This window comes from Piliocolobus tephrosceles, chromosome 7, assembly GCF_002776525.5.
Source record: "Piliocolobus tephrosceles isolate RC106 chromosome 7, ASM277652v3, whole genome shotgun sequence".
NCBI lineage: Eukaryota > Metazoa > Chordata > Mammalia > Primates > Cercopithecidae > Piliocolobus > Piliocolobus tephrosceles.
In genome coordinates, this window is record NC_045440.1 from 98,932,330 (window position 1) to 98,944,011 (window position 11,682).

General features: G+C 42.1%; 1 protein-coding gene across 1 annotated transcript in view; it reads left to right on the forward strand.

Moving 5' to 3' along the window:
- The first annotated feature begins 692 nt into the window (after positions 1–692).
- Positions 693–11,682, forward strand: part of STK3 (serine/threonine kinase 3) — a 335,851-nt gene continuing 324,861 nt past the window's right edge. Inside the window, exon 1 of the mRNA XM_026454966.1 lies at positions 693–923. Coding sequence (XP_026310751.1) covers positions 898–923 — 26 coding nt within the window. The 5' untranslated portion in view covers positions 693–897. The remainder of the gene's footprint in view (positions 924–11,682) is intronic.

Consider the following 11,682-nt stretch of genomic DNA (forward strand, 5'->3'; position numbering starts at 1 on the left):
TTACAATGGGATGAGGACTACTGGGGTCAGGTTAGGGGAGAGGACCAAAGAGGGAAGGAAGCACACTTTTCTTGAGTATTCTTCTTGGCACCATAATTTGACAGGCTTGCCAGGTTACCCAATGGGACAGCTGCAAGGACCCAGTGCAACTGAATTTGGTGCACCGAGAGATCTCACTGCATTAATTATTTTCTCGGTAATTAGATGTAATTATTGTGAAATGTAGCGAGGAGCTTGTCTACAATAAAAATCAAACAAGAATTTCCAGAAGTATCCCTAGTACTGCGGCCTACACATGCCAAATGGCTGGGGGAAAACATAACCGATAATTATAAACAGAATTAGAGAGGGAAGCGTGGGCAGTTAGAAAGTAATACGTCAAACGGATTCACACGATGTTTGGATGTATCGTTGGGAAAGCCAAAGAAATGAGTCAAATTGGATCAGGGCAAACCGTACCGAGGGCAAGCGAGGGGCGGAGCACTGGGCCAGCTCGGAGGGACTCGCCCTTCCCCAGGCTAGAGCGGCTCCAGCCTCGCCCCCTCGCTCTAGCCGAACCTCCTCCTTTTCCCGGTCACGGGGCTCTGGGGTCAGCCCGGCCTTCGTCCCCGGCCCCGCCCACCCGCCGCGGCAGACTCCGCCCCCCGCCGCGGCGCCCGGCTCCGCCCACCTTCTCTGGGCCGCTGCCGGAGGCAGGCAACCGGCGGCCGGGGGCGGGGCGGGAGGAGCAGCGCTCCGAAGCGGGAGGGAGATCCGCCGCGGAGTTACGGGAAAGTTGGTCCGAGTTCCCAGAGTTTCCCTCTGTGGTTCCCTAGGCTCGGCCAGCCGGTCCCCGGTCTCCTTTCCTCCTTTCGGCCTTCGCAGTCCACCAGGTCCCTCTCTCTGCCCCCGGCCGCCATGGAGCAGCCGCCGGCGCCTAAGAGGTAACGAATCGGGGAGCGGGAAGAAGGAGGGAAGCGGCGCCGGCGGCCGCGGGGCGGGGGTGGCTAGGCCAGGCCCTGCTGCGACCCTCTCCCCGCCCGCCGGGCCCCGAGCCGGGCGCGCCGAGGTTGGTAGGCGGGTCCGAGTGTCCCGCCGAGTCTGTCTACCGGGCGAGGGGGCCTGAGGGGAGCGGGAGCCGGAGCCTCCCCTGCGGCCGGCGGGCCTGGCGCGTGGAAAGTCGGGTGGGCAGGGCCGGGCTCCCTGCGGCCTGACCTCCCGGGGCGGGTGGGGTGATCCCTCGTAGCAAGTTCACAAAGTCTGGGAGACTTAAAACCAGGGAATTATTGTTCTTCTTACAACCACGTAGACTTTCTTGTCAAATGTTATGCATAATACTGCCTTTTGTTTTTTTTGAGAAGGTGGTTTGCTTACGGCTTAAGGAATTAAATATTAATAGCTACACAGGCTGTAAAACATTGTGGATGTGCTGCTCTGACAGGTGTTCCTCCGCCTAACCCCTCAAGTTCAAAAGTATTTATGGATTCAAGACAGTGGGAAGTTTAAATTAGAACACCCTCCCCCAATATAGATTTGCGTGTAAAAATAGTGCTGCTTTGGTATGGTATTTACTGTTTTTAATGGTTTATATTTAATCTTTGATACCTGTGTTGGAAATGTGTGCATACAAGAGTGGGATGTGTTTAAGCTAATATTTGCGATGATCATAGGAAGCCAAATCTAGGTTGTCCATTGACAGAAGTTTATAATATGCATTCCTCTCTCCCCAAGAATGAATTAACGAATTGTCTGATGTTGCTAAAACATTTAACCTCAGTCTTTTATTTTTAACTTATAAAATAAGGATAGTAATCTCTCAGATAGTGCTGTTGTGAAGATTAAAGAGATCGTTTGCTTTGACAGCTGGAGATCTTTAGATGAAAGGTGTATTCAAGAACATGGGATAATTGAAAAGGTAGGAACTTTGGGGGCTATTGTGAATTGTGTGACTAGACATGTGAACCTTGAGGCCTAGAAGCCATCTGTTCAGGTGAAAAAAGGGGTGGTCGTGAAGGAGTTTCCAAAAGGGACCTGCTGTCAGAGCCCTTGAGCAAGTCAACTGATAGATTATTTTCTAGCATTTTGCAAGTTACCTGCATTCTACTCACTGGGCACCGTTTTAATATAAGAGAATTGGGCACTTTTTTCTTTTCTGGAAGAACTGGAAGGAGCACTTCTGAGAAAACACAATAGGCCAGTTTGAACAACTGAATTGAAGTGCAGCTCTCTATTGATTAGCTGTACTGTAAGTTATCAGAGTTTCATTATAGATGTAAGAGAATCCTTGCCCTTGTAGAGACAGCAGAGAACCTGGAGGAGTCAGGGGCAGGTGTAGGTGGTAATTCTGTGGTGATTTATACTTTTCAAAGTGGTAGTTGCACATTTAACATACTTATTTTTAGCTTATTTAGAGAGTCTTATTTTGAAGTGGTGAACAAAAATACCACAAAGGCATTTTTGAAGGCAAAAGGTATGTGACAGCTATCCCTTATATTTGAATGTCTCAACATTTTTTTTAAGAATTTTCGTATTCGTAATATTTAATCCTCACAGCAACCCTATGGAGTAGGTTGGATTATAGGCATTAATCCTAATTTATAGATGAGGATGTTGAGGGAGTTTGCCACATGGAAGGCTATGACAGGGATTCCTGGCAGTTTTGTCCCTATTGATTATTGTCTCCTAATAATGAAATATAGCTACTCGTTTTGAGGTCATCCTGTTTGCCAGAAAATTTAAATATACACTATTTAAATCCTAAGAAATAGTAATCCTGGCACTGCTACTTATTATGCTAATTCTAAGTTTAATTTTTTCATCTGTGGAAATGTATTGTGGGGATTAAATGAGGTGATATGTAAAGCACTTGGGACAGAGCAAGACCCTGTCTCAAAAAAAACAAAAACAAAAACAAACAAAACATAATGGGGACTAATTTAATAAATATTTATGTATCACAACTGAGTTTAAGAAATAAAATTTGACCAATATATTCGAAGCCCCTATGTGTTCAACAGTGTTAGTTGTTAACTTATATTTTCTTTATTATATGAGGCTCAAAGAGGTTAAATAACTTGGGTCAAGTGGAGAAGGTGCCAGAATTCTGCATCTGATTGGCTACAGAGGCTGTACACCCTCTTATTGTATACAGTGATGGCTCTTTTGGAAACTCTCTTTCTTATTCCATGATGTAGTGGTCCTCTTTTTTTCTGTAATCTCCTGGTCTCTGTTGCTTATTCTGCTCATAATGCCTATAAAAGTGCCATTTTGCTTTTCTGCCTTGAATAACACTTCCTTAGTGCTGACTTTTACATGGCCTTATCGATGTTGTTGATGTTCAAGTATGACTAGAAGCTGCTGCTCAGTTGGCATTTTTCATTTTTTCAGGTAGGTCTTACTCTTTCTTGCTCTTTCATTAACCCATCTAGTTTGTCACTAGAGCCTATCAAATTTTCTATTGAAAAGTTGGTGGATTAATTTTTTCTCTTTTCTTTCTCAAGAGTACTACCCCATAAAACCCATTCCATGGTTTTATGACCCTCACTTTTGAATTGCAGCAGTACCTTCTAGCTGGGCACTGTAGTCCAGTGGTTTTCAAAACTATTTTGTTTTGTTCTATTTTGTTTTGTTTTGAGATGGAGTGGTGGAATCTTGGCTCACTGCAACCTTCACCATCCTGGTTCAAGCGATTCTCGTCCCTTAGCCTCCTGAGTAGCTGGGATTACAGGTGGGCGCCACCATGCCACGCTCATTTCTGTGTTTTAGTAGAGACAGGGTTTAGCCATGTTGGCCAGGCTGGTCTCCAACTCCAGACCTCAGGTGATCCACCTGCCTCTGCCACCCAAAGTGCTGGGATTACAGGCGTGAACCACCGTGCCTGGCCCCCACTATTCTTTATTTATGTTATAGGCTGTGGGTACTCCCAGCTTTGCCTTTATTCACACTTTTCCATTAGAAAAGTTTGTGTTGCTTTTTGCCTGAAGAATAATCTATGTTTTATTCTTCCTTCAAAGCCTAGCTCATCAAGTATGTTTTCTGAGTACTTTCTAGCCTGAGATATTTCACTGAATTCATAACATGATATCCATTTGATTATATACCATCTTTTTATTCTTTTTTATTACAAGATTTTAGACTTCCAAAAGATAAAGAGGGCCTGCTGTGGTGGTGCACGCCTTGTAATCTCAGCATTTTGTGGGGGCTGAGATGGGAGGATTGCTTGAGCCCAGCAGTGGCACGTTTCAGTGAACTATGATTGTGCCACCTGCACTCCAGCCTGGATGGCAAAGTGAGACCTTGCCTCAAAGAAACGAAAATAAAAATAAAAACAAAACAAGCAGAAAAAAGAGAACAGAGCCTAATTTAATAGATACTTAAGTATCTATTAAATTATTAAATTATTTAAATTAGAAATATTAATAAAAATATTATCAATACATTTGAAGCCACCATGTGTATTTCTTCTCAGTTAGACTCCCTTCCCATCCCCCAAAAGGTAACCACTGCCATGAATTGGATATTTGTCCTTCCCATACATGCCTTTATATTTTTAGTATGTTATATATATTTATGTGTGTATGCATGTGTGTATATATATGTATGTATGTACACATATCAACACATAATGTTAGGCCTGGGTATTAGGCCTAGCCTTGTCACTGACTTTGAAATTTGCTTCTTTGGGTATCTCCTCTGGGAGTTGGAGATTCCAGTGTGTAGCCAAGTTCAAAAATCATGACTCAGAGACCTAGATGATTTTTAAGGCAACTCTCACCGTCACATTCATTGATTTGGTCTCCTTAACAAGGTTTGTGTTAAACATAGGCAATAGATGTGGTCACCCATGTCACTGACTTGAGACACCAGAGTAGTTTTTAGATTACTTAGATTTCCTTAACATATCTGTCGCTGAGGTCTTCAGAAGTCCTTTTTTTCTTTTTAACTTTTTTTTTTTTTTTGAGATTGGGTCTCACTCTGTCACCCTGGCTGGAGTGTAGTGGCACAATCATGGCTCACTGCAGCCTTGACCTCCCTGGGCTCAGGTGATCCTCCCACCTCGGCCTCCTGATTAACTGGGACCACAAGCATGCACCACCACACCTAATTTTTTTGTTTTTTAATTTGTAGAGATGAGGACTTACCATGTTGCTCAGGCTGGCCAAGATCATTATTAAAAGGATTTCCCTCTGGGAAGGGAAATCCATTAAATCAGATCTCCAACCATTTTGGCACCAGGGACCAGTCTAGTGGGAAACAATTTTTGCACGGATGGTTTAGTTGGGGGAGAAATGGTTTCAGGATGAAACTTCCATCTCAGATCATCAGGCATCAGTTAGATTCTCATAAGGAGCATGCAACCTAGATTCCTTGCATGCACAGCACAGTAGGGTTCGCGCTTCTATGAGAATCTAATGCTACCACTGATCTGACAGAAGCTGGAGCCCAGAGCAAGTACAGTAATGCTTCCTCACAGCTTACCTCCTGCTGTGCTACCTGGTTCCTAGCAGGTCATGGACCAGTACTGGTCCACCGTACTGTACTGTAAAGAAGTTGGGCACTCTTTTATTAAATGATTATTAATTAGTATTTTGGTTAGATGGAATTGATTGGATTTTATTTTATTTTTTAATTTTGAGGTGGAGTCTTGCTCTGTCGCCCAGGCTGGAGTGCAGTGGCGCAGTCTCGGCTCACTGCAAGCTCTGCCTCCCAGGTTCATGCCATTCTCCTGCCTCAGCCTCCTGAGTAGCTGAGACTACAGGCACCCGCCACCACGCCTAGCTAATTTTCTTTGTATTTTTAGTAGAGATGGAGTTTCAACCATGTTAGCCAGGATGGTCTGGATCTCCTGACCTCGTGATCCACCCGCCTCGGCCTCCCAAAGTGCTGGGATTACAGGCTTGAGCCACAGCACACTGCCAAATTTATTGGATTTTTTGTAGGGGAACTGCTAGCTGAGAGAAAAATGACCACATAATAGTCCAGCTTTGATAGGTAGAAAGGTAAATGACCAGAAAACATGGGCTCTTCACCAGGTGGAACCTTCATAGAAGGGAGGTGGGTCTCTGTGATAGATAGGTGGGCAGCATGAGAATATATTTAATACTTGTCAAAGAGAGGACAGAATATCACTGCTGGAGAGAGACACTTTACCAGATAGGCTTGTTCCTCAAATAGGTTATAGTGTTAGTTGTTATTTAAAATGTATAATTCGTTGATTAAAGTGTAGTTGGAGGACAGGTTAGCATTGAACAATGAAAACACTAAAAGATAGTAAAAGAATAAGCTATTGAAGCATACTTACTCTCAAGACAGGTGAGGAGAGTTCTTTAATTTAAGCTATAGTTGGATTCTGTGGCAATTTTTTTATTACTATTATTATTTTTAATAGTGTGAAAGGGTAGTTTGGGGGAAATAAAGTTGAAGGTTGAAGTCATATATTAGGGTCCCTTCACACAAATGGAAAGCAAGAAAACACTAATTTCATAAGGGCAAATGAATGTTTGGAAGGATTACCCATCAGAAAATAGATTATTATGGAATGAAAAAGCAAAGTTAATGGGTTGAGAATATAGAGGAGTTAAGTAGAAAGTACTCATGAATTCTTCAGCATGAAGAGCCCACATCAACTTGTAGCATCTATAGCCCGGATCTCAGGCCAAGAATTAGGAATGGAGAGAGACAGCAGATAACTCCCAGCGCTCATGAATGGAAGTGGGTGAGACAAAGCAACACACCAGTTAAGTAGATAGTAGGAATATCATGAAGATATTGCAGGGAGAAGAAGGGTGGATGTCATTTTATGTGTATATTCCTAATTTATGTTTCCTTGGAATGTTAGAAAGTAAAATTGTGTGTATATCATAGAGATTGACTAAATAGAGAGCTGGAGTTTTCTTTGAGAAGATGAACTCTAAGAACCCTTAAAAAACCCAGTAGTCTTAGAGGAAGGCCCTACGAAAAATTTCCAATTTTAGAGGTAGACAAGTGGACAAAATGTTCAAAGTAGTTAGTCCAAGAGGAAAAGAAAAGAACCAAGCAAACAGGAGCATCTCTGAATTAACAACTTGGTCCCTAAAGCATCTACTGTCTTCCCTTTGGCTTTTCTTGGTTAATTTAGGGTAACATTAACATGATTAGAATTGCTTTAGGCCCTGCTGATGGCAACAGTCAGTTGGCTCATTCTTCTTGGATAGAAGTGTGACAATAAAAGTTGCAATAGTTCTGGTAAACAAACTTTTGTTGTATGTCAACTAGAGAAACTCAGTCTTCAGTTGACTCTAGAAACAATTCAGGCCATCATATATTACTGGCTTTCAACATTTAAAAAAAAAAAATCATTGATACTGAGACTCAGTATAGACCGACACATTTACATAAATGGGAGGTAGAGGTGGGAGGATTGCTTGAGCCCAGGAGATTGAGGCTGCAATGAGCCATGATCGTGTGGTTGCATTCCATCCTGGGCAACAGAGCAAGACCCGGTCTCAAAAATGTTCATTGCTTGCATACATACTATGAATATCGACATGAAGATTACCTTGAATTTCTGAAAGTACATCATAGGAGTATATCTTGAAAAATGACTCATAGCAAAATGAGAATTACAAAGTGTTAACATTAATGATAATTAGGTAGTATTATTTTGAGTTCTGAATTAGTTTATAGATTTATATAATACCAGACATCTTAGGGAAGAGGTGAATTGAGTAAATTTTTCAGATGTTTCTGTTATCTTGGTACACACACACACACACACACATATATTTATAATTCATAATTGCCAGCTAATTTTCTTGACTCTTTGTTTTTGGAACCAAGCCACATAGTCTCCTGTTCTCTGTTGTGTTGCTGTGTTCTCTTTTTTTCTGAAAACTGGCTTTCTTTACTTACTGATCACTACTCATGGCAAAATTGGCATTCAGCCTTTACTTCATTTCCTCATTTATTCATACATTCAGTAATTATTAATTGTTTTCCACATTCCAGATGCTCACTGGTGAATGAAACAGGTGGGCTCTTTGCCCTCATATAACATAGACTCTTGTTGGAGCTTGAGCTATGAAAAATATAAGTAGTGTGTAGAGAAAGATGGTGGAACCTGCTTAATAGGGCAGTTGGCAGAGGCTTCTCTGAGAAGGTGATATTAAGTTGTGACCTGACATTGAGAAATTATCCATGTGAGTAGCAAGGGAAAAGTATTCCAGTCAGAGGGGAAAGCTATGAGAAGGCCTGGAGGTGGGAAAGAGCTTAATGTGTGGGAGGAATTGAAATGAGACCAATGTGCCTGGATTGGAGAAGAGGACAGTAGCTAGAGATGAGGTCAGAGAGATGGGCACGGATTCAATGATGCCGGCCATGGAAAGGAATTTCGATTTAAGTCGGAGCTCTGTGTGCTGTTGTTAAAGGTTTTTAAGCATGATTTTAAGCAGTTTATGTTTTTAAAAGATCTTTTTGGCTGCTTTGGGTAGAGTAGATTGTAGAGGGTTAAGAATAAAAGTGAAACAAGTTAGGAAACTATTTGAATAGTTTGTGGTTTGAGATGGTAGAGTCAGTGGAGATAGAAGTAGAGAGATTTGTGATGTTTTGGAGTTATGAATGAAGGACTTACTGATAGACTAGATGTGGGGAATGAGGAAAAAAAAAAAGTATCAATCCTGGCTCCTATGTTTTGGGTTGAAACAACTTGGGGAATGAGGAAAGACTGGGAGAAGAACAGGTTTAGATATCTATAAATCTCTTTCTTGGAATTTCATAATCCCAAGAAAGTGAATCTGATTGGCCTAAAATATGGTATTAAGTGGTTCCTTTAGAAGAGGAAGTGGGTAGGGAGGAAATGATGCGCACTGATTTATATATATATATATTTTTTGAGATGGAGTCTTCCTCTCTCGCCCAGGCTGGAATGCAATGGCGCAATCTTGGCTCACTGCAGTCTCTGCCTCCTGGTTTCAAACGATTCTCCTGCCTCAGCCTCCCAAGCCTCTGGGACTACAGGCGCATGCCACCACGCCCAGCTAATTTTTATATTTTTAGTAGAGATGGGGTTTCACCATATTGGCCAGGCTGGTCTCGAACTCCTGACCTCAAGTGGTCCACCCACCTCGGCCTCCCAAAGTGCCGGGATTACAGGCATGAGCCGCCATGCCTGGCCTGATTTCTATTTTTATCCTATTGTTTTCACTCAGTTAGAGTAGAGAATGGAAAACATATCTAGCCTTTTTAAGGTGTTGAAATGTCAGGTGTGCTGGTAACCTGCTATTAAAAAAAAATCTTTTTATTGCAAAATAGAACATTAGTACAAAACATGTGTGTGGCTGTGTGGCTTGGTGAATTATTATAAGGCAGATACCTTTGTAATCACACCTCAGGTTGAGAAATAGATCACAGTGGCCTTTCATTGTAAGTAATCACTTTCCTGGCTTGTGTAGTAGTAACCCAAATGTGCATTGCTAGATACTCTGGTTAGTCTTGATGATTAAGAAATAGTAGGTTTTGGCCAGATGTGGTGGCTCACACCTGTAATCCCAGCACTTTGGGAGGCCGAGGTGGGCGGATCACCTGAGGTCAGGAGATCGAAACCAGCCTGACCAGCATGGCAAAACCCCATCTCTACTAAAAATACAAAAATTAGCTAGGCATGGTGGTGGCCGCCTGTAATCCCAGCTACTCAGGAGGCTGAGGCAGAAGAGTTCCTTGAACCCAGGAGGTGGAGGTTGCAGTGAGCTGAGATCGTGCCATTGTACTCCAGCCTGGGCAACAAGAGGGAAGCACTGTCTCAGGAAAAAAAAAAAAAGAAAGAAAAAAAAAAGAAGTAGTAGGTTGTGTGTGTGTGTGTGTGTTTTTTTTTTCTTTTGAGACAAGATCTTGCCCTGTCACCTAGGCTGGAGTGCAGTAGTGCAATCTCAGCTCATTACAGCCTGACCCTCCTGGGCTCAAGGGATCCTCCTGCCTCAGCCTCCTGAGGAGCTGGGACTATAGGCATCGGCCACCATGCCCAGGTAATTTGTGTATTTGTAGACACGGGGTCTTGCCATGTTGCTCAGGCTGGTCTTGAACTCCTGGGCTCAAGTGGTCCTGCCTTGGCCACCTGAAGTGTTGGGATTATAGGCATGAGCCACAGCACCCAGCCCAAAAAGTAGTTTTGATATGAGTTGTCACTTTTAATCTTTAGTTTAGTCCTCCATCCTTTTCCTTTTCCTGTTGGAGAACCCAGGTTGTTTGAACTGTTTTCCCAGAGTCTGGATTTTGCTGATTGCTTAATAGAGGTCAGTTCAACATGTTCCTTTGTCTTCTGTATTTTCTGCAAACGTGCAACTGGATCCAGAGATGGAGCAGACTCAAGTTCGATCCCTTAGGCATTGTGATATATATATAGGTGGGGTTTGGCAAGACCATGGAAATATCTTAATGTCTAATATCTTTCTTTTTTGTGATGTTAGCGGCTGTGGATGGTTAGTGGGTGTTGCAAAATAATGAAATTCTAAATACATCATTTTGCTTTCATTTATTAATTGGAATGTTTTTATAAAAAGTAACTTCCCCTCATCTTCTGTTTAGTTACCCAGTGGTATTGTTGTTAAAGGAAAGACAGGATAAATGTTTGATTCTTTCCTGTTACTTACTAGTTTTCAAGATAAGGAATTAGTTCCCTGTCTTCCTCCAAAGGTGACCATTGTTTTTTCTTTTAAATGCCATTATGAGAAGATGGATTTAAACATACTTGATGGATTTAATCCATTGGAATTACTTTCATTGAAGGGCAAATTGTCTCATCTTTGGTTAATGGGAGTCTCTTCAGGAGATAACATAATCCTAGTGGTTTTTGATCGTTTCCTTGTTGTCTGCTTTGATATTTGGGGCCCATCTTGTATATTTCTTGTCCCAGATCTGGAATCATCCATTTCTCCAAGAAGCCTTGGTTTCTCTTAGTGAGAAATGGTATTTCAATATCCTAACCTGGAGACTAATATCCTATCCTATTATTTTTAATAGCATTTTATTCATAGATAGGATAACTGATTTTTTCTCTCAAACTCTGGGATATTCTGCCAAAAAATGTGATGGCACTGGTGGTTTTGAGCTCCTTTCTCTGGATAGTCTCTCTGCTACACATTTATTTTCTAAGTTTGAGTCAGAAATTGGGCATATATAAATTCAAATTACCTGATACAGACTATTTAGAGCAGACTTTTATCTTTATGTTCTTCCTATTTGCTCTGGTTGCTCTTTGACCCACTATAATCCTAATACACTGTCTCACTTTTTTTCTCACCATGTAGTATTTCAGAGCACCTAGTGTCATTTTAAATGAAAAAGATAGAAAATAAAATAATCCAAGACAAATAACACCACTGTTGATAAGAGTAGATTTTAGGCTGGGTGCAGTAGCTCATGTGCTAATCCCAGCACTTTGGAGGCCGAGGCAGGCAGATTGCTTGAGCCTAGGAGTTCGAGACCAGCCTGGGCAACACGGCAAAACCTGGTCTCTACAAAAAAATACAAAAATTAGCTGAGCATGGTGGTGCATACCTGTGGTCCCAGCCAGGAGGCTGAGATGGGAGCATCACCTGAGCTCGGGACGTTGAGGTTCCACTGAGTCGTGATCATGCCACCGCACCCCAGCCTGGGCTACAGAGTGAGACCTTGTCTCAAACTAAACTAAACTAAACTAAACTAAACTAAACTAAACTAAACTAAACTAAA